This window comes from Carassius gibelio, chromosome B22 (genome assembly GCF_023724105.1).
Source record: "Carassius gibelio isolate Cgi1373 ecotype wild population from Czech Republic chromosome B22, carGib1.2-hapl.c, whole genome shotgun sequence".
NCBI lineage: Eukaryota > Metazoa > Chordata > Actinopteri > Cypriniformes > Cyprinidae > Carassius > Carassius gibelio.
The window spans coordinates 25122457-25147485 of record NC_068417.1 but is presented as its reverse complement, the minus strand read 5'-3'; the positions used below and the strand labels follow the sequence as shown (position 1 = coordinate 25147485).

The 25029-nt window shown below is 36.9% G+C and overlaps 1 protein-coding gene across 2 annotated transcripts in view; it reads right to left on the bottom strand.

Moving 5' to 3' along the window:
• Positions 1-25029, bottom strand: part of LOC127987345 (rab GTPase-activating protein 1-like) — a 94093-nt gene that overhangs the window by 26765 nt on the left and 42299 nt on the right. For both annotated transcript variants that reach the window (XM_052589637.1, XM_052589636.1), the window contains exons 14-16: positions 3164-3277; positions 1991-2065; positions 399-524 (exon numbers count right to left, since the gene is read on the bottom strand). In XM_052589637.1, the coding sequence (XP_052445597.1) occupies positions 399-524; positions 1991-2065; positions 3164-3277 (315 nt within the window). The remainder of the gene's footprint in view (positions 1-398; positions 525-1990; positions 2066-3163; positions 3278-25029) is intronic.

Genomic DNA, 25029 nt, shown 5'->3' with positions numbered 1-25029 from the left:
TAGACTGGAGATACAGTACAGCCTGACAAGGGGTGTACAAGTCTGCAGGCGCGTCCCACATCGCACACTTAAATAGTACAAAAATTCAGAAAAGAAAAAGTGCACTTTAAATATCCGGATGATGCACTTAACACTTATTTCAACTGTGGCTTCACAAGATATTAAGTGATGGACTGTAGTCGTGTGGATTATTGTGATGTTTTTATCAGCTGTTTTGACTCTCATTCTGACGGCACCCATTCACTGCAGAGGATTTATGTTTTGAGCAAGTAATACTACATTTCCCCAAAGCTGTTTCGATGATGAAACCAGCTCATCTACATCTCGGATGGCACTGAGGGCGAGCACGTTTTCAGCAAAATTTCCCTTTTTGGTGAACTATCCCCCGAAGGCCAAACCTGCAGCAGACGCTCCAGCTGGTAGAACTTGCAGTGAAGATCTTCAAAGTTGTTTCTGTAGAGATCCCGGAGACCATATTTGTACATGATCTTCACCAGAACGCAGAAAGCTTGCTCCTCGGGCATCTAGAGAAAAAAAAAAAGCGAGGCACATCATCACCACGATATTTCAGATGCTAATGCTTTCTGTGTAAATAAAACACAAGCAGCCCATGATGTTTAGACGTGCCAACTGTCCGTCTGCTTGTCTGTGGCAGTCTACAGTGATGCTATCAGAGTTTGTTTGTGTTTCTGAGACGGAGAGCGAGACAGACAGAGAGCTGGGTATTAAATCACACAGACAGCGTGTGTGTCCCGAGCTCAATGGGCTCCTGCAGGTAGACGGGCTCCGTCATTAATATCCCTGACAGCTCCTGAGCATCCTGGGCAAGGCCACGAGAAAGACACTTTACTACATTATAAACTGTACTTTACTAAATTTCACTACATTGTAGAAATCCCCAAACACGCTCTAATATCAAACCCCATACGGGGCGGTGCCAAAAAAACAAAAAACGGCATCTAATTCAGCCCTGGCTTTAATTAAATATGGAATTAACCGTTTCATCAATGTCTTTCTCTCACTTTGTGTTTCGCGTCACCTACTGTTAGCTCAATAACAAGCCTCAAAAACTCAAAGATAAGGCACAATGAGGTACATTTCTATCCACACTTTTATTAGTGCTTATAGCAAGCTCTCTTAAAAAAAAAAAAATGCTGATTTACCAGCACAGCAGTTAAGATAAAACTGACCTAAAAAGAAGTTTATGTAATGCCTGTGAATAGAAAGTAACGTGCACTTCTGTTCTGGTATAAATTCACATTTCAAAACGTGAAAGCCGGTATTCGTACAATTTAGCATTTTTTGGGTTAGTGCCTCAAAAATACATTTAGATATATATATTAAATATGTTAAATGAAATGGATAATAAATTAATAAAACCATTCTCAAATAAAATAATAAAACTATTAAACAACAAAAACAACACAGGACAAAAAAAATAAATAAAACAACTACAAAATACAACAAAAACAAAAAGCAAACAGACACGCAGACACAAAATTCAACAAAAAAAATGAAATAAAACAAAATTCAAGACAAAAATAACAAAATAAAACAATACAAAATACATCAAAAAAACTAAAGATACCACAAAAACAAGCACAAAACTAAACAAAATACAACAAAAAACAACAAAAAACACAAGACACACAAAAAAACACAAAATACAACAAAAACAAAAGATACCACAAGACACAAAACTAAACAAAATACAACAAAAAACAACAGAAAACACACACACAAAAACAAAAATGCAAAAAACAAAACAAAAGATACCACATGCACAAAACTACACAAAATACAACAAAAAACCAACAAAACACACACACACCAAAAAAAAAACAAAAAACGAAAGATAGCACACAAAAATAATAATAATTATTATTTACCTCTCCGCAACTAGCTACATGATTTGAGGTAACATTCAGGTCTCTAACATGTATGGACGCATGGTGCACTTAATACTTTTAACACTACTCATAATACTCACATGTAAAAGTAACACGGCTGCCAAAAATGATTGGCCTGGGCAATAGCCAATCTCCTCATCATACACAGAGTAAGCCTGTGGAAAAACATACGTTTAGATATTGTGCACCAAAATCACGGACAAAAGAATACATATTTTATTCACCATAATGTAATGATATTTCTCAGTAAAATAATAAAAGTAGAATATCTTAAAAAAGTATTAACAGAGAAAAATGTTATATTACAGAGAACAATTATTATTAGCTTGTTAGATATTGTATTGCCCTACAGTAGTTAGCACTAATTATTTTCAAATGAATAAACACGATTTAACTTCGCACGTGATGTTGTCTTTAAATCCCGAGCAGTTATAATACTGCTTCATCATAAATGGCTGGAAACACTGATAAATGCTCATGGCAACGTATGTCCCTCTGAGCTGAAGGATTTGGTCTCCAGGATTAACTGGATTGAAGGTCTTTTGCACAATTTCGAGGTCTTTTAATCTGCCGCTGCCAATCAGCTGATGGAAAACCTCTTAAGACTCCTCACAAAGGAGATTTAGCAGAAAACAGAAAACACCGCACCACTTCTCTAATCCACTGATCCTGTTTTTCCATGATATGAAACGTAATATATCATTATAAAATCAGAAAAAACGATTTTTATAAAATGTATTTTATATAATTATTACATTTTATTATATCATACAATCATCGAAATGCATTACTGTGCTAAGCAATATAACTTCTTTATGACATAACGATGCACTAATCCTGAATTCAACTGATTTCTGGTCAAAGGTGTGCATGGTTTAAAACGGCTTTGTTTTATGTGCCTCATTCATTCAGACTTTACAGCCAGAACCATCTGTTTAATTATAGAGAGATAGATGTGTGCTTAACTGGATAATTGCCTCCTGGATAACTGCGTAATCTATTACTCTAGCTTTGTTTCTAAATATAATAACGAAGCTATGACGCGTAACTATGTTTAATTAGCAGAGTGCACAAGTTATTTTCACAGCCGCAGGGAGGCGAGTACAGCACATGTGGCTGGATATCTATCAAGGCCGATGGTATTACGGCAGAACAAGAGGTCAGCGGATAGAGATGTTGCAGCGGTGTGGTGATGCTGGTTACCAGACGGCAGGAGTGAGTCACGCCTGCAGGATGAGCAGCTGCAACCTCACCTTGCAGATCTTGTAGAGAGAGTCTTGGCCATCGCCGCCAGAGTCTCTGAAGTAGTGGTGAGCAGGGAAGGTGCGATGGATGTCTCTGGTGATGACGGCTTCCTGGGCGGAGTCCTGTGGATCAAGTCAAGAGTTCAAATCGGACATTTCTTTCTTTTGCTATTTCCTTTGTTCTCTCTCGCTTTCTTTCTTTCAAGTGTGTTATTTTTATTATTATCATTACTTATTAAAATAATTTATAATCATAATAATAATACAATATTTTGTATGATACTTTTTAAAATATTTGATTTCCATTTTATTATTCATTATTATTGTATAAATACATTTGTTAATATGAATTCAATTAATGTTAATATTTAATTAGCTAGACTTAAATCAAATTTAAGATAAATCAAAATAAACAATATTATAATAAAATATTTTGTATTACAATTCATTATTATTATTATTATTATATTTTTCATCAATATAATTATTGCATTATAACATTTTATATATTGTAGTTTATTAAAAAATGGAATCTTAATTATTTTTCTATAATAACAATAATAATAATAATAATAATAATAATAATAATATGAATTTAATATTTACATTCATTTTTTTAAATAAAATTCTTTATTATAATTAGACCATTATTAGTCAAAGAATTTGATATTTTATAATAATAATCATAATAACAATAATTACATTATTATTTTGCTTTATTTACTTTTCTTAGTAAACAAAAACTACAGTTTTATAGAAATAATTATTTATTATTATTAGAAAATTATTAGTCATAGAAACTGATATTTTATAATTCTATTATTTTTGTTTTTAATGGAGTGTGTTTTCCGTGTAACTACTAATCCACTCTTTCCATTATAAAATTTTATGTTAAATGTAATGCTACTTGCTTGAAATTAACATCGAACATCATTTCTACACCAAATATATTTCAGTGTAGCTCACCGTAACATTCAGTTTTTTTTTAGACATTTGATAGACAGACAGATATGATCCGCCACGATAGATGGTGATCCTATCAGTGATTTGAACAGATGAGATACAGATGAGGTCCTGTCATACATGTAGCCTGGACTGGAAAAGCTCAATTACTAATCGTAGGATGGTCACTTTCTCTACACCCTTTGATCTCAATCAATGCTCGCTGCAGCTCCAGCACAAACTTGAAGGTAGAGCTTGACTGAGGACAGTGGAGGAGAGAGCACTGTGTGTATTTTGTTAAGAAGACTCTGAGAAGGGTCCTTGAGTAAAGGAATAACCTTGTGTGAAGTGTTTACAGAGCTGAGACGGATTGAGAAGCGCGGGAAAGTGTCTTACTCAGCACAGCGCGCTCTTCAAAGCCGAACAGCAAATCGAATTAACAAGTCATATACAGACAGCGTTCCAGTCACATGATGGAGTACATGCACATACTCTAGAGATGCAAAACAGCGCTGAAACTCCACTTAAAAGCATCTAATCTGGACCGAACTGACTACAGGATGAGTTTTCTGCCACACAGCATCATGGGAAGTGTAGTTTCTCCACACAAGCCTGTCATAAAGCAGCTAAATGAGCAGAATATTACGCTGTTGACTTCCCCGTCAAGTTGTGAGTGAACAGATCGGTGGATTTCACGCAGTGGCAACATCAGACGGTGACTGTGGAAACGTCTCTGACAGGCTGAGATGTAATAAGGTGCATTCAATTAACAGCGTGTGTCGGGGCTAATTAAAGGCATCATTTGTCAACTAATGCGAGAGAGGGAAGGACAGGTTTCCACCTCCCTCCACCTGTTCACACCGCGCATGAGAATCTGTTAAAGGGTGAGCAGAATAAAGCCTGACGGCAAACGAATAATCGTAAAGAGTCCGGGGTTCAAAACGAAACAAAAAATACAAAAACAAAGCATATATAAATAAGCAAAAAACAAAAACATGAAACTAAACAAAATGAAAAATAAATACAACCACAAAACGTATATAAATAAATACAAAATAAAACAAAACGCATTAAAAAAATAAACAAATATGTAATATTTATCATAACCTTGGGTTGCTTTTTCTCTTCACCACACGTGCTATGAATAACGCAGCCTTCTTTTCTGCCATTTCTCCCTCGACATGATCCAGATCAGTTCTTGCTGAATAGCACAGAACACGGCACACCCGTTTGTGTAAGCTGCTTCATCAGTTTCTGTTTATACAGGAGAAGAACGAGGCTGTAAAGGCCATTTCCCATGAAGGTTACCGCAGCATATCTGGAAGTGGTGGCCTTGTTCTTTTTTTCTTTTCTTTTTTTGTAATAAAGACATACAATCTTCTTGATGGATTAATCAGGCAAGCATGAACACATGCGGAAGCATCATTTCTGTTGCTGTTGAGGCCCTTCATGCTCGCTTCGGTATATAAAGACAGCCAGTGTCCAGCATATACTGCAACTGACTGACTGTTTCAACATTGTTAACCATGACCAGAAAATGAAGACGTTCTACTAGATTACGGCAGTGAGCAGGTTCTTATAAGTACTGCAAAGATAAGATGTTACTCCAATGCCCCATTTGATCATTAGATGTTTATCATTAATAACGGTGTGCTTTGTTTGGCTCAGAGATGGATGCCAGACAGATGATGTTCAGTGGGATTGGAGAAGTCTGAGGACACGTGTAATACAAACATTTCAACAAGCCTTACAGCAGCTTGTGGCATACTTTGTCCACCAAAGAGCCATACAATGTTGACTATAAGGTATATGTACACTTTTGACCATTTCTACAGTCCTTTATGTAATCGTTTGCCCAGAAGAAGTCTGCAGAAGCACTGAGGGGTCTTCTCTGGAGAGACTTGATCCAAGCAAATGCACAGAGAAATGGCCATCTTCAAGTAGACGTTCAAGAAAACTGTGAGCACTACAATTCATTGTCTGTACATTGTGTATTTGTGCATGTGAAATGCTTTGAGGACAGGCTGTCTAACTGTCTATCATTTAGCCAACGTTTAAGGCGATTTTCTCAATATTTTCAATTTTTTTCTTACTCTCAGATTCCAGATTTTCAAAATAGTCGTATCTCTGCCACCATTACAAACCATACAACAATAAAAAGCTTATTTATTCAGCTTTCAGATGCTCAAATAAAAAAAATCGACTGGTTTTGTGGTGCAGGATCACATGTATTATGCAAGCAAACTTTTATTTCCGATGCGATTAATCGTGATTAATCATTTGACAGCCCTACATAATTTAACTGATATTTTCGGTTGATTAATAATGAATGTTTGTATATACCAGACCGATATTATCAGTTACGTTTACGTACACACATTTCATTCAAATAAATTATAAATGCACACAAACTCATTTTTACTCATGTAAAAGAGTAAAAATAGCATAATATGAATATATCACACCAGAAGCTACTGTTCTCAGTTAATGGGAGCGGCCATAACTTCTCAATCTCTGAAACCCTAGTAATAAACTCGAATGTCACACCATATCCTAAGGCGAACTCTGACCTTTGCACAGTGACGACCTTCAGTGGGAATTATACAAAAGCCGCCTTTTTATAGCAAGTGCCATATTGGCGTTTTTTTGCAAGAGCAACACAAAGACTCAAAGCTGTAATTTAGTCTCAGTATGGGGTTAATCACAGCATAGTGCATGATTGAGTTCAGCGGACTGTTTCACTGTTGCTCCTTCCCTCTCTCTCACCCCCATTACTCTAGCATCGCGCAGCGTGCATGAAAATGAAATGCTGCCTCATAAACTGCGAGTTAGTGACAAATGGTATTCATAAATAAAGCCAGAGATACAGGCTGCGAATGGTAATGTGGCAACTAAACATCTGTGAGGCTCTGCAAAAGCGTCCAGAGCAGACCAGAGACCCGGAGAGAGGGATAAACAAAGGGATGCAATCTGATTACATCCATGGCAGAAGCCTGAGTAAACCTCACCACAGGGTTTGCTCCGAACGCTGCTGTTGACTAGATGTGCGCTCGCAAATGAAAGAAGGCCGGTCAGATTTGTCCTGGCTCTTGAAGAAAGATAAAACCACTGACCTTCAGGGACATTGATCAGAGGGATCTCCAAAATGGCTGGGAGTTTATTAGACGGACATGAGCATCCTTGTGTGGAACTGAACTATTAGAGCAAGGTGCTCGCCAGAAATGCAAAAGTTACTGTGTGGTTCAGTTCCCAGGGAATTAATAAATTAAGATTTTGAATAGAAAAAATTAATTTAGGCATCACAGCACTCAATATACAGTATGAAAAACTGGTACTCATTTTGAAGATCCTGAACTATAAATACTTTTTATGTATATTTTGAAAAATAACACATGAAAGATTAAAGTAAACGTACAGTGTTGTTTAAAAATAACACTAAAAACTAGAATTAATTTTAAACCATGAATTTAGGCATCACAGTATGAAAAAAAAAACTGATATAAGATGACATTTGACTATAATGATATGTCTATAATAAGATGACATTTTAACAGTGTTTTTAAATTATTAGTCATTTTAAAAAATCTATCCAAAAGTTATGGCTGATAAGCAGTACATTTCGAATATTCTACAAAAAAATATATAAGAAAAACAAAGCATTAAAAAAAGAAACCTAAAATAATGAAACTTTAACAAAACATTAAAAACAATGCAAAAAAAAAAAAGTCCAGTAAATTTAGGCATAACAATATTATACTGTACAATATGAAAGCTGGACAATTATTTTGAGGTTTACTAAAGATTATATAACAGTGTTATTGAAATGATAATTTTAAAGGTATCTGAAAGATTTCTGATAACCAATAAACTCTGAAATTTTATCCTACATTTTTACTTAAAACTTAAACAATAAAACATTTAAAATAAGACTAAAAAACTATAATTATTTAAAACGCTACAAGTGAATTTAGGCATCAAGACAAAATGTACAGAATGAAAAATGGATGGCATTTTTTAGATTTTATAATGTTATTAAATTATTAGTGATGACCAATATTGGAACTACCGTATATACTGTAAATAAATCAAATTCTGATTAAAATGTTAAAAAAATAGTCACATTAAATTATCTAACAAAACTAAAATCAATTGTGTAAAATAATTCATGTAAATCTAAGCATCACAGTACAGTATGAAAAACTGATATTACAAATAAGATTTTACATGAAATTAAATGTATATTCTTTATAACTAAAAGTATATGAAGATTTTATTTGCAAAAACATACAGTTTTTTGATTGTGTTGTCTTTATTTTGTTAGTTAGCTGTATTTCTTAGTTATTTTTTAACCTAATCAAAATAACCCAACTGCAGATTGAGATTAACTGGAACGCACAACGAAAAAACATGATTTTTGAAAACTGTTATAAATGAAGTTATCCATTTTTGCAAATGAACTCGTCATATGCAATTTAAAAAATGTTCTGGAAAGGTTATAGCTGGGGTGTCACCTAGTATCACACTAAAAAAATAAAAACACAATGGTCTAAAATATGTCTTCGTTCTCATACGCTTAGTACATTTTGACATGCAGCCTTGTGTGAATTGGTCCCATCAAATGAGCTGTCACAAAGGGGAATCAACAGATGTGTCCTTTCCACCCTGAAGCTCACAGGGCCTTCGCTCATTTCGTTACTGCTCTGGAATGACAGGCAGTACTGTACCAGCGCATCCCAGAACTCTCGGTTCGGTCACTGCCACGCCGGGGCTATGAGCTCAAAGCAGAGTCTCCCGCAAGAACAGACTGAGTCGCTCTGAAATCTGAGATGACAGCAAGACAACATAAGTGCAAGCCGGACTGAGAGCTGCGGCATGACAAGCTGGTGTGGAGGCACAGTGAGCGAGACAGGCGCGTCGGCTCGCTCTGTCACTCTAGAACCTTCTGCAGTGGGTGCACAGTGCGCGCGAGCCTCTGAAGTTTGTGCCGGGCCTCCCACTGGGTTCTAAGGCAGTCGGCGCCGATCTTGTGCCGTTCTGACAACAGGAGCCCCACCCGGAGTGAGCTGACCCATTTCTCGGATGTGACACCGGGAGGGAGAGAGTATGAGAGAGTAAGTGGTGTGACGTGCTATCAAAAGCCAAATCTGCTCCAAGTGGAGCCGTAGATGCTCCTACAGGGTTCTGAATTTGCTCCGTCAGCTCCTGGTGCTGTAATCTAAAGAAAGAGGTCAAGCCGCAGTCTGCGGAAACGATTACATGATCTCATGCTGTTCAGCTGCGGAAGACGAAATAAAGACGTTGACCGTCGTCGTTAAGCTGGACAGACCATTAAATAACCGGTTTAGCTACATAAAACAGGAAACAGAAGACTTGCATGAAAAATATTTAAAATCAACACCGAACTTTAATTGTTTTAAATGCTACAAATAAACTATAATAAATGGATACTGGAGTGAACTGATTCGGAGTTGAATTTGTGTTTCTAATTCATTTGGATTAATTTAATGTTCTGATGACAAAGTTATAGGGCTTTAGCAAAATTTAAACTCTGGCCGATAAGCCGACAAATATTTTCATGTTATTATGGCTGATAAACAGTTGAAAACAAAATTCGACAATATAGTCTAAATAAATGTATTTTTTTTTAAAAATTAATAAGATTGCATCGAATCATTATAATCTAAAGTATAAAAATGAATATTTATTTTGAGAGTTCCTAAAAAACGACATTCATTAATGCCTCAGCAGTGTCACAGGCTGATCACCTCCATGCCACGCCGCACTGAAGCAGTAATTCGTCCAAAAGGAGCCTCAACCAAGTATTGCGTGCATAATTTAACCAGCTTTGGTGATCTTTAACTTCTATGTTTTGTAAATCATTTTTTGATTGATCTTTGAAAAAAATTACACATTTTTGAGATACTGAATTTTTAATTTTCCTAAACTGTAAGTCGTAACCATCAGAATCCAAAAAAAAAAAAAAACTCTTGAAATATTTCAGTTTGTGTGCAATGAATCTAGAATATAAGTTTTTTTTTGAATTTTTATTAAATGACAAAAAAAATAAAGACCTTTTCCATGATATCCTAATTTTTTTGATGCACCTGTATATTATGCCAGCCAAGATTACTCATTTTTACAGATTTGTTTTTAGAAATATACTAAGTGTACTTAGGAAATAGCTTTGCAATGAGAACTACATATTTGTCCAATGAAAAAAATCTCTTATATCAGCCAAAACCTGGTATGATACCAATAAATTGTTTATCGCTACTTACAATGTCAGCCAAGAGGACTCCTTTTTACATTTAAGTTTCTTTAAATATAAAAGGTAGTACCTTTGCAATAAGAATGCTATGTCTACATATAGAACTTCCACTGACCCCTTTAACCTTCCTGCAATGGAACTCAGAGTGGAGGAGGTTAAAATTAGAAACGAGGGAAAAGGCAAGGCAGAAAAATCGCAGGTGATTGACAGTAGGAATATTACCTCCCCTATTTCTTCCCTGGCTGGAATCGGTGCAGTTCAAAGGGGGCCGTAATTGAAATTGACAAACTGCAGCATTAGCCTGATCACAACAGCCAACCTTGCAGCAGCAAAATAAAAGGTGCCTGAGAGGAGGAAAAGAAAGGGAGAAAGAGAGAGAGGAAGAAGGGCTGAAGTGTTCTCTATGCTTCGCAAGCACCAAGACAGATTAATCTTGTTCATGCATAATGCATGCCAGCACTGTGTGTGATCGTATTGAAGACCAGTTATTAACTGTGTCACAGTGCGAACACACACTCGAATCAAGACCTCACATGCATACAGTATACAATCCACAGCAAAACTCCTGAACAACACTAATTGGATGATAAAAAAACCTGTAATCGTCAAAAGCTGATATATTGTAGCTCAAGGCGTACACCAACTTGAGTTAAAAACTGCAGTATTGTATACGTGAAAATATAGATCTGTTCCATTTGATCTAAACGGACACATTTTCTGGATTACATGTTTCACAATATTCATCAGATGCTGAGACTGTCACCAAGTTCATTAAAAACCAGAGAGCCTGCGGAGCTCCGCTCTGTCATGGCTCTTCTAGGATTTTTCGATCTCCCGAGGGCCTGCAACATCTGGTCCCCAGGACAGACTGTTAACTCATCTGTCAGCGCGCCGTCACTGCTCTTTTAATTGCCAGTGTTGTGTTGCATGTTAATACATCGGGCACGCTAATTACCTAATAAGAAAAAAACACTTGCAACAGTTATGGATACAGCTACTACAATTATTACAACATTAATATCGTCAGCACCGATATCAGAAAAATGAACATGCTATTGAATATACTCCTTTATAAAAAAAGAAAAGAAAAAAAAGAAAAATATTTTTAATCAAATTAGATATTAAACATTATTGATAAATTAAAACAATGTAATTGTTCATGTTAACTAGGAATGCACCGATAACCGATAATTATTTATAATATGAGGCCAAATAAATTTAACTTGTACTCGTCACAAACTAAAAATAAAGCTATTTTTTTAAAAGCTACATAAAACAACATCACTAAAATGTAAATTAAAACGAAAACTAAAGTTATTAAAAAAACTAATAAAAAATAAACTACTAAACTAATATTGTATGAACATCCCTAAAAAAGGATACCAAAATACATGAAAATAAATTTAGAGCAAAAAGCAGCACTTTTTCTTGTCAGTGTTCTGTGATTAATTTTACTAAAAATAAACAGACATTGATGCTTCCTAATGTACAGATCTTATTTTATTATTTTGGTAAAAAAATGAACATTACTAAGAAACGCTATACTACTAATAATGCAGAAAAATATAGCTTTTATATTTTACTTGTATGGACTTAACACTACTTTCAACATCCCTAATAACCACCATGTAGGTTTTCGTATGTGAAGCCTCGCTGAATAGTGGCTATATTTGTCTTTTCACCTGGGGACAGCGGATGTTCTTTACCTATCCATTTGTGAAGTGAGTGCCTAGATGGAAGGTGCCCTTTATGCCTTGGGCCAGTTTCCTCTTTATAAAAGTTAAACTTCACTATTACGGAAGAAAAAGGCCACACAGGTCACAGACCAGTGAAAAAAGGGCGACGACAACTAATGCATGACCCTTCAAAACATCCCAAAGCAATCTGTGAGAAACCGAAGTAGGTGGATGTGGGAAGCATTTCAGGTCGGAGGGCACATGGGAAATGTTGGGAACATGTAGTGGATGTGTCAACTAACCCACAAGACCTTTGAGAAACCTACAACCTGAGAAGACACACTTAGTATCCCAAACAGCATCCTTGATGTGTACTTGAGGTATTTCCAAAGGCTGCTTCGGACTCTCAGTGAACACCAAAAGAAGCTCACAAGGGTTAAGCACCAACATCCGGGACAGGACCACCAAATAAAGGCTCCAGACTTTTGAGAATTAATTCCAATCTAAGTTATTAAGAGGGAAAGCAGCATCTCAACTCCTCAGCATGGCATATGGATATTATAAGCAGAGAATGTTCTATTTTAACGGCTATTATTTTTCAGCCCAAAAAAGAACTCTCAAAAGTCTTGAATTAAGTTGCCATGGTTACAAGACTTTAAGTCTTGGGGGCTGGCGGGGAAAAAAAGCTGTGAGAGCTGATGACAGGAACTCTTGACTTGTCGATACGTTATTCAAATGAACAACTAATCCCACATTTACACAATGAAGTAATGGTAGAATCCGTTTCCAAGGCGAAAGTACAGACCGAGAAGATTCACCTCAGGTCAAGTAGATTAAACTATGACAGATCTGGCCGAACCCACAGAGATGATTTGAAATAAGAGCGTCGTCTCAGATGGGAATAGGGCTTTTCATACAGTTGGTGATGAATTAAAGGGCTGTGAGTGGAGCCTGGCTGATAAGGGAACAGTGGTGTCGAAACGATCTTTCATTGTTCTTGGTGACCTGCTTTTCCTCATAAGGTGTCAAGTCAACAATTTGTCTCGATCTGTCTCGCTCCTTTAACCCAAACCTGCGTTACATCGGGCAACTTTTAGGGGAAAATCACAAGGACAATCCTCATTTCTCTTCACATAACCAATTTGGTTTGGACCAGTAGCCTAGTGGCTACTGTGTCTTAAAGTGACAATTCGCAAACATTATTTCATAGTATTCTAAGCAGTGATAATGACACTGCATAATAAATATACTTTATTTTAATATAAAATAAGAACAACTCGGATAAACCATATATTGTCATAGTCGAGTGTTTATTAGACACGTTGAATCAATCAAAGCAGTTAAATCTGATGTTTATTCAGCTGCAGCAATAGGAATTTCCAGAGTTTCTTCTTCAGGGAATATGTGGATATTCACCGCGAAAGCGCCCTATGGTCTTCAGATGGAGATTTACTCCTGATCACAGAACCGTGCTTCATTGAAAGATATGCATGAAAAATCGCAGCTTGTGTCGAATCATGATTTTGATTCCATTTCAATTAATTGTGCAGCCCTACTTCCTAGTTCCTACTTCCTAAGTTTGAATTGTCCTTCCAAACCAGTTTGACCATATTTTCTTTGTCCCAACAGTGAGTGTTAGAGGAGTACCAAAACAACATTGTTTGGATCCCACTAATGGATATGGACAAATATGGAGACTTTATTTTCTATATTTCTTATTAATTATACTTATTCCTATAAGTATATTTTCTTTTGTTTAAAATCATAAAAGTTTTGGAATGTCATGAAGGCAAGTAAATGTCGATAACAAATCTTTGGGTTTCTCCTTAAATGACTAAATATCCAATCAAATAAAAGGTTTCAACTATTGGTCTAAAAAAAAAAAAGAAGGGAAAAAAAGTGAAACATTGTCGTAAACTTCTCCTATGTGACCATTTTCCAAACTGAAACCGAATATTTAATGTATACAAATATCAAGTAATATCACACAAGAAAGTCATATAAGGGATGGAACAAGTCATTTATTAACAAGAGTTAACTTCGTCAAAGAAATTACCGCAAATAATTGTTAACAGGTGTCTCGCCAACAATAAATTGCGCATCATAGTAATAAATAAAAATGTTAAATATTTTTTATTAAAACACACAGTTCATGAAAATACAATAAGAATAAACACTGCAAAACAGTAATGTTTTCTGAAGGAAAAATATGCATTGCATATAATAATTTTAAAAGTATTGGCATGGATAAACTGAAGCATTTTGCTTATAAATTTAATTAACACACCAAAATGCATTCTATAGACATATGCGATTAACTGAATACACAAAATAAACGTAACATTAAATACTAAAACATACAGTGCCCCACACATGACATGGATGAAAATTAAATAGTGCACACAATTTACTATTTAGTGTTCTCATTTTAAAGGGTACATAACATACACAGTTTCACCTAATCTCATGTTAATCTTGAGTACCTATAGAGTAGTACTGCATCCTTCATAACTCCAAAAAATCTTTACCGTATTTTTCGGACTATAAGTCGCACCTGAGTATAAGTTGCATCAGTCCAAAAATACGTCATGATGAGGAAAAAAACATATATAAGTCGCACTGGACTTAAGTCGCATTTATTTAGAACCAAGAACCAAGAGAAAACATTACCGACTACAGCCCTCTCGCGGCTGTAGACGCTAATGTTTTTTCTTGGTTAATTTCTCTCGGTTCATGTCAAATTAATTTTAATAAATTAGTCGCACCTGAGTAGAAGTCGCAGGACCAGCCAAACTATTAAAAAATTGTGACTTATAGTCCGGAAAATACAGCAGTTTCATCAAATTTATAAAAGAAAAATATAGCTTTCCGATTCTCTCCGGAAAAAGCCAAGCTCCTGGAGGCGTGCAGTCACTGAAATGACGAGAACACGCTGTAACGCTGGGTTCTTTGGGAAGCTGAACACGGTAAACTTTCCCTCACATCCAAAAACACACTTATTTGGAGACATTCTCAAACAAATGCTATGCAGCGCTGATTTACTGATGAAGTGTGTTGATGTGCGCGGTCTCGTTCTCATCTGGTCAATGTGTGTGCGCGGGCGCGCTTTTCCAAGAGAAATACTCATATAAGGAGTTCCACCATCGTCATTAGATCCTCGATCGAAAAAAAAAAAAAAAAACTGCCGAAACTTGTACCAACCCGGAAGTAAGATTTGCAGCACAGAAATTCTCTGTCATTCATCCAAATTATTATTTATGATAATTTTTTTTAACTTTGGCCATGTTTAGCATGAGAATCCATCTCTTTAACACTGTGAACAACTCTGAATACACGAAACACCATTGTACCCCCACTTTAAGTAAATTGTGTGCTCAATATAATTATTATTACATAAATGATTATTTAGTGTGCATTATTTCAAATGACAGAATGAATTATTATAGAATGCAAAATTTACATTATTTATACATTATCTGATCTGGTGAAAATGACATAAAACACAGAATAAATATAAAACAAAAGTGATTTTTTGAAAAATGTAAAAAATCATTCATATGCAATGTGTAAACCAAGGTCAACTTTGATTTCATATTTCAATATGAGTTTTCAGACACACACAGCTGCACAGCCATGGCAGGACAGACGAGCTTCAAAAAAGTGCATGGAAAGTGAAGGCATTTGTAAATGGCTTATCATGCCGTGAAGTCTGTTCAGAGGCAACCTGCCAGAGCGTGGCAGGAGACGACTCCAGAGAGAAAGCTGGTGAACGAGAGATAGAGAGCAAAGGTTTGCGCAAATGAAAGAAAATTTAAGAGCGAGGAAACAAAAAAAGACAGAGGTCGGGGCCTCATCTGGCACGTCTGTGGAGACCTGTAGAGAGCAAATACTGTCTCATTACCATCAGGGTCATTAGTTTCGGTCTGATCTCTCCGCAACATGCCAGCACAGAAACCCTCGAGAGAACATGTGAAAACACGCTCTCCAAAAGTGACACTTGTTATGCCATTAAGTCATGAAGAACTCAAGAGCTTTTCTCTGTCCTTCTCACTTTACCACTTGTGTGTCTTCATAACCCGTTTGTTCACCTACTAATGACATTAGCTGCCATTTCGGGCTCAGACACATGATCCTTTGGTGGTTTTCCATGAAAAAAACAATAGGGAGAGATGTGGTGCTAAGGGACGCAAGCGGGCCTGTGGATGCACGCCATCCTGCTCTCGATGATTCTAATTAATTTCCCATGATCAAAAGTGAAACATCGGTGGGGTATGATTTCCTCATGGTTTTCATGACATTGTAAGATGACTGTGTTCTGCCCTCCACATCCGAGGATTTATTTGAGGAATTTGCAACCCGGAATTATTAATATTCAAATATGCCCAAAAATAGACTGGCACAGAACTAGACTTTGGATTTTTTAAGCGGTGGGATTCTGCAAGCACTGTTCAACCAAGCCATTCAACGGAGACACGGAAACACATTTCCATACAGAAATGCCAACAATAAAAATAAATATTTTTTAATCAAACAAAAAACCGAAAAAAAAAACTACAACTTAAAACAATTACATACCATGTCTTGAACAGACAGTGTTTAATGAGAAAATGTTAAAATTGATGCAATTTTAATTAAATTGAAATATCTGGACAAAAATCAAACAACAAAGGTCACATTGATCCACAAGTGTGCTGCACAGATTCTCCTTGCCTAAAATAGCCGCTCTTCCATTACCCTCCAAACTCCACCTCCTCCTTTCTTCCTCGTCCTTCTCGTTCACAGGAACATCTGGAGCTCTCCTTCCTCCACTGTGGCACCAGATGCCGTGATAGTCTTGCAACAACCACCTGAGAGCTCAACATCCATGGGGACGGGAGAGGAGAGGGCGCCGCACGTGAGAACATAACGTCTCGGCATTCATTTTCAGTTAAAATTAATCCAAGTCTCATGGCAAGTCCAGAGCGGGAGGGGGTCCATCGATGTTCTCTGGGGAAGGCTGCTTAGCCACTTCGGTGTTATGGTTGGCCGCTGTGGTGCAGTCAAATGAAGTCTGGTGATACTCCAAGGACCCTGCTGGAGACGGAACTGATGTCTCATGGTATTTCATTTAGAGCGAGCTATCTAAAATCCCATGGAAAGCAACATGGTTTAACATCCCACAGAGGTGGCCTCACCTGAGAGAATGGGAAGGTTAGTGTGAAGACATGCCAGGTTTGGAGGCTGCACGCTGGGGATGGCAGGTTTGCGTGAGCTGCCAGGACTGAACAGCTGGGTTCACTCCTGAGGGAGCTGCAATGGCACTGGCATCAAGCCAGTGGATATGAGCGAAATATATATATATATTCAAACCTGGAGTCAACAATAATTTTTCTGCTAGTTCAGATTTTTACTTGCAATCACAACATTTTCTTTGATTGCACTAGCAATTATTTTTATACATTTACAAAAGATTGTTATATGATATATAACTTATATAATTATATTTTTACACTTCATTTTTTATAATATTAGATTTCAAGAAAATACTTTGTAATTTACAACAAGACGATGCTTCCAATATCTTACCAGGAGTCATTTTTGTAAATTTGTCCAAACTTTATATGTCAGCCAGCAAGGTAATATTAAATAGGTAATTAACTGGCACCTGCATGTCGTGTGGGCATTTTAGAAAGGAAAATCTATAAATAGTGAATAATGGGTGATATTTCTGGGTAGATGCTACAAAATTTGAAAGGCACGGTCATGATCCAAAAAAGATTTTTCCCCAACTTGCCAAAATTCCTCAGCTCCAGCATGTACATACAGACAGATGGCAGTATCCTCGGTCGGGCATGCAACCAGCCTAATAGCGAGGAGTGGACAGCTGTCAGTGAGTGTTACCGTCAACAGGCCGCGGGCTATTCAGCTGCTCATGAGTGGGTCAGGGTGGCAGGCCAGAGTGGGAGAATCCTCAGACCTCACGGCTATATTGCTAATCATCCGCTAAGTGTGGGATCTGTGCGCTGTATTGCATAATACATTAAAAACCATTAGGCGGCTTCATTACAGATGAACAGATTAATCCGGCTAGGGTTAACGAAGGAAAGAGCTTTACTTAGGTTAATGCAAGTGGGAAACGAGCCGTGTGCAAAACTAATATAAAAGGACCAGGAATGGCTGTTACACTGACGGTTTAGCCTGTTAACTGTCACCACCCCCCATTTTTTAAATAGGCATTAAAGTGAACTATCCAAACTTAAATTGCTGTAATTTATGAACACTTTGGAAAATAAACCTAAGGGTGGTCTCTTTTTTTAAATTGAAGTATCAAAAAGTTCTATAAATGTTCTAAATGTTCTATAAATATGCGCTATATTCATTTTATTTTATTTATTATGAATATTTTACAGAACAGGTTTTACTCTAAAACTTGTATAAAATTAAAGCCTTGTTTCTAAATAAGTTATGTTACAAATTTGAAGTTGATATGAAAAAAATTTAGGTTCCTGTGAGATTTTATTTAGAGCGTCATACCACACACAGCCACTGGAGTCATCAAAACTATTTTGAATTTTGCTTAGTTGCTTAAAATATTTTTTGCGCTGTTAAACTGGAAAAATGTATCACCTGTATTAATAAGCTAATTTTGACAGCACTAAATAAAATAAGCAAAATTTAAACCGATGTCCAAGTTTTCTATAGTGTAACGACTGACCAGAATCAAGTTTTAATGTTGACGAAAGTCTCTTAAAGACTTACGACCTACAAGAACCTACAACCTTTGGTTACTACTACAGGTGTAACACTAACCAACACCACTCACAGATAACAGTGTGAAGAGTGCCTGGGTGGGTTTGGCAACATTTTAAACCCTCACTTTACACCACAAGTACCGGTATACCACTTAGAGAGAGTGGATCCCTAATAAACAGCCATTAGGTACAGAGACAATAGTGATTAGCATTGTGTCCGACGAGGAGCGTGAGTGCTTCACCTCTGATTAGCAACCGAGAGGGGCAGGTGTTCCTCCCGCTCACCATCGTGTAACTCAAAGCCTTTTGATGGAGGAGAACACCTCTTGAAGCTGTGTGGCAGCACAGATTAATATTAAAAGGAATTCATAATATGGCACGCAGAGGATTTTCATAAATATTCACAGGCCTGGACGGTAAGCTCCACTCGGTTGTGTCCATGAATATGGATGAAAGACTGGCAGGGTGAACAAATGTCTTCAAGTATACAAGAAAAGAAGCAATATCAAGAGAGATCACGAAATTGTTCGCTCTTACAGACAAATGCTACTTAACGCAAAACTCAACACAACAAACTAATTTGATAGACGTGGTTTTAAACAATAGTAGCTGCGCATATATATATATATATATATATATATATATATATATATATATATATATACATACACATACACACACGCATATATGTACACATACATATATATTTCAATACATCGTAAGTGTTGGAAAAGTAAAGACAAAATTGCTTTGTTTGCTGTGGAGTCAAGACATATGTAAATAAGATTAAAAGATGAATATGAGGCGAAACTGCAGCATGTCACATTTTAGCTGTTTCAACACATACCTGTGTTTTACCAAATTAAAAGGACAGCACTTTTAGAGTTCATCCCACTAATTGATGTGAGCATCAGATATTCAGACAGTATGTAAGCATTCAGACTGATGAACTTAAGGCAGATGTAAAAGATTAGAAGCTATTAGGTAGTTAGAGATCCCTTGCGTGCAATCACAGCAGCTAATCTGCGAACCACAGCCATCACCAGACTCTTGGTCTCATCCTTTGAAATGCTTTTCTCAGCTTTTGAATGTAGCCAATTCTAACTGTTTGTGGAGTTTCTGCCTTTAGTCTCCTCTTCAGCTGGTGAAAATCATGTTCAATCAGATTTAAATCTGGAGACTGATTTGAACAATCTAAGACTTTCCATTTCTTTGCCCTGATAAACGTCTTGACTGAACTGGCAGGGTGTTTTGGGTCATTGTCCTGATGCGACGTGAAGCACTTTCTGATGAGTCTGGTGGCATTTTCTTGAATACTGGTAGCCAAGATGGTTTTTACGCTTCTGAATTCACTGTGCTACTGCCATCATACATTAAGTCTTCATTAAAGTTGAGAGGGCCTGTTCTAGAGAAAGCCATGCATGCCCATGCCATGACACCACCTTCACCAAGCTTTACAGATGAGGTTGTATGCTTAGGATCATTTGCAGTTCCCTTTTTTCTCCATGCATTGCTTTCCCATCACAATCTATGTCTCCTCTCTCAATAAAAATATGTTCCAAAACTCTACTGGCTTTTGCAAACTCTAATCTTGCGTTTCTAATTTTGGTGCTTGTCAGAGGTTTGTAACTTGATGTGTAGCTTCTGTAATTCTGTGTCAAAGTCTCCATTGGACAGTAGACTGTCAGAGCATCACCCCAGCTTTTCAGAGGTTGTTGGTGATTTTACATACATCTATTTTAGGGTTCATTTTCAGAGCATTTATTTGTCTGTCATTTTCTCAGCCGATCAGGTCATTCTTGGTTGCCGATGTCTCAGAACTCTTGATTTCTCCATGCCCTTTGTTTTTGCTATAACTCTAATTGTCTTCCTCTTTCCTTAAGCATCCAAAATTGCTTGCTTTTCTGTCAGAGCCGGCTTCCTCGTCTTCACCCTGGTTTGTGTGTGTCGTCATCAAATGCAAGACTCCGAATGTAGAAGCAATAAATATAACTTATACTACACATTTCATGCTTTTAATATCTGAAGAATTAATGCAAAAGGACACAGCTGATGCTCAGAAAGACCTGTGAGGGAACTATTCCAATACTAATGCTCACATCAGATAATGGGATAAACTAAAAAGTGCCGATCTTCTTACCAGGTAAAACATTCGTGTTGAAACACCCAATAATAAAATGTGACATTCTGTAGTTTTGTCTCATATTTATCTTTTAATCATATTTACAGATTTCTAGACTCCACAACAAAAACAGCAATGTTGTCTTTACTGTTTTTAAATATGTGCTTAACATTTGCATGCGCGTAGCATAAAGCCTGTTTTGCTTTTAGCACCTAAACTCAAATCTTGGTCTGAAAGTGCAATAAAAAAGGTCAGGGGCATGACCGAAGCATGACCAGAATGTGGTCTAAAAATACACTATAGGGACCAGCGCTTAGTTATCCTCAGCTCAACCTGTGCCAGCATCTCGCTGACATTAGGCTTTCTTGTGCAGGCTGCATCAGCAAGAGTCTCGACCAGAGAGAGGCCATAATGAGACCCTGAAACCTGGAGAGCCACAAAACACTACAAAAAACCTTTGGTCGTGTCTCATTGCAATAAGGTATACATATATCACTTCTAGGACTGCGTAAAATATTATGAGTCCGTTAACGGCAATGCCTTATTTGAATGATCACCATATTGATTCTTACATTCCATCTTTTACTCAATGGCAGCGCTGGCTTTTGAATCTAGTCCAACAACAATTGGACTTGAATTGAATGAGATAAAAAGTTGTGTACACAAAACAATACTGCCAAGAACTGGGTCTTTCTCACAGGCTGCATGCAACATCACTGAGAATGAGCAATGCAGTTCAACTCAAATGCCCCTATGAACTTATTCTTTCAAAGCATTGATGAATCAAAAACATACTATTCAACCAGTGTAGATGACTTTTTTTTTTTTGCCTTTATTTGATAGGAAAGTAGATGGACAGGAAGCAAAGTGGGAGAGGAAAGAGAAAGGGATGGAATTGAGAAAGGTCCACAAGCCAGGACTTAATCACAGGATACCCAATGTACGAGAATGTGCTATTGGTGCTGCTGACACTAAAACAAAAGATTTATAATTTGGGCACAGTTTGGGCCCTGTTGTTATTCTTAAAACTGAACAAAATTAAACACACACACACACACACACATATACATACATATATATATATATATATATATATACACATACATACACACATACATACATATACATATATATATACATATATATATATATATATATATATATATATATATATATATATATATATATATATATATATATATATATATATATATACAGTATTGTTCAAAATAATAGCAGTACAATGTGACTAACCAGAATAATCAAGGTTTTTAGTATATTTTTTATTGCTACGTGGCAAACAAGTTACCAGTAGGTTCAGTAGATTGTCAGAAAACAAACAAGACCCAGCATTCATGATATGCACGCTCTTAAGGCTGTGCAATTGGGCAATTAGTTGAAAGGGGTGTGTTCAAAAAAATAGCAGTGTCTACCTTTGACTGTACAAACTCAAAACTATTTTGTACAAACATTTTTTTTTTCTGGGATTTAGCAATCCTGTGAATCACTAAACTAATATTTAGTTGTATGACCACAGTTTTTCAAAACTGCTTGACATCTGTGTGGCATGGAGTCAACCAACTTGTGGCACCTCTCAGCTGTTATTCCACTCCATGATTCTTTAACAACATTCCACAATTCATTCACATTTCTTGGTTTTGCTTCAGAAACAGCATTTTTGATATCACCCCACAAGTTCTCAATTGGATTAAGGTCTGGAGATTGGGCTGGCCACTCCATAACATTAATTTTGCCCGTTTACTAGTGTGTTTTGGGTCATTGTCTTGTTGAAACAACCATTTCAAGGGCATGTCCTCTTCAGCATAGGGCAACATGACCTCTTCAAGTATTTTAACATATGCAAACTGATCCATGATCCCTGGTATGCGATAAATAGGCCCAACACCATAGTAGGAGAAACATGCCCCTATCATGATGCTTGCACCTCCATGCTTCACTGTCTTCACTGTGTACTGTGGCTTGAATTCAGAGTTTGGGGGTCGTCTCACAAACTGCCTGTGGCCCTTGGACCCAAAAAGAAAAATTTTACTCTCATCAGTCCACAAAATGTTCCTCCATTTCTCTTTAGGCCAGTTGATGTGTTCTTTGGCAAATTGTAACCTCTTCTGCACATGCCTTTTTTTTAACAGAGGGACTTTGCGGGGGATTCTTGAAAATAGATTAGCTTCACACAGACGTCTTCTAACTGTCACAGTACTTACAGGTAACTCCAGACTGTCTTTGATCATCCTGGAGGTGATCATTGGCTGAGCCTTTGCCATTCTGGTTATTCTTCTATCCATTTTGATGGTTGTCTTCCGTTTTCTTCCACGTCTCTCTGGTTTTGCTCTCCATTTTAAGGCATTGGAGATCATTTTAGCTGAACAGCCTATCATTTTTTGCACCTCTTTATAGGTTTTCCCCTCTCTAATCAACTTTTTAATCAAAGTACGCTGTTCTTCTGAACAATGTCTTGAACGACCCATTTTCCTCAGCTTTCAAATGCATGTTCAACAAGTGTTGGCTTCATCCTTAAATAGGGGCCACCTGATTCACACCTGTTTCTTCACAAAATTGATGACCTCAGTGATTGAATGCCACACTGCTATTTTTTTGAACACATCCCTTTCAACTAATTCAACTAATTGCCCAATTGCACAGCCTTAAGAGCGTGCATATCATGAATGCTGGGTCTCATTTGTTTTCTGACAATCTACTGAACCTACTGGTAACTTGTTTGCCACATAGCAATAAAAAAATATATGAAAAACCTTGACTATTCTGGTTAGTCACATTGTACTGCTATTATTTTGAACAATACTGTATATATATATATATATATATATATATATATATATATATATATATATACATACATACATACATATATATATATATATATATATATATATATATATATATATATATATATATATATATATATATATATATTAGGGGTGTAACGGTTCACAAAATTCACGGTTCGGTTCGATACGATACACTGATGTCACGGTTCGGTTCGGTTCGGTTCGATACGTTTTAGATACAGCAAAATGTAAAAACATCTCAACTTTTCAGAATGCCGCAAGCGCACCGCGGGTCATGTGACAAGAACCAACCAATCAGCTTCATCCTTTCCCGTAACAACGTTGAGAGCTCAGCCAAGATGAAGGAACAGCTGATCATAGTTGTATATGGATTGCAATTTTGAAATAAATTCAGTAGCAGAGCTACTGCAAGCGATTTTTAGAGCTGCAAATCCATTTATCCTTCGCTGAAATTTCCGCGTCTCATGGAGAGAGCACGTCATTGTTGCTTAGCAAAGACAGACGCCTCAGGAGAAAGACGCGCTTAGCGTTTTCCATGCGTTTTTAGGCACGATATGTGAACGGCCCCTAAGGCGCTCGCTCACTCAGCACGCGCTGAAGGCTCGTTGCAAAATGTCTAATGCATTTAACAGACCAGAAATATAAGATCCTAAAATAACCAACAGGTCTGGTGTTTGGGTTGGATTCCCTGTAAGCTATAGTGTCTAAATGCTGCAGGGATAGTTTGCTGCGTGCATGTTTCTCCTTTTTTTCGTCTTTTCCCAGATAGTACTGACGCATATATCCCAGATATTCCCGCTGTTTTTTTTTTTTTTTTTTTTTGTAATCCCGCTGGTGTACCCTGTCATGTTGCAGATGCGACATACCGTTGTTTATTTATCCACCACTCTCTTGCCATCACCATTATAGCTTGAAGGGAATCCAAAGTGCACCCAAACACCAGACCTGTTGGTTATTGGAGGATCTTCTCATTTCTAGTCTGTTAAACGCATTGGCTATTTTGCAACGAGCCTTCAGCGTGTACTGAGTGAGCGAGCGCCTGCTGAGTAGCCTAACATAAACATATAAGATGGTGTTTTTTTCTTCTTCGGGAGTGTCAGGGGCGTTGCCTGTTACGTTGTTTGGGTTATTGGGCTACCTTGTTGAACGCATATCATTATATTTCTTTCTCTTTTTTTTTTTTTTCAAATATAATTAATTACTCCAACGAACCGTTCGGTATACATAATGCGTACCGCGTACCGAACCGAAAGCGTCGTACCGAACGGTTCAATACGAATACGCGTATCGTTACACCCCTAATATATA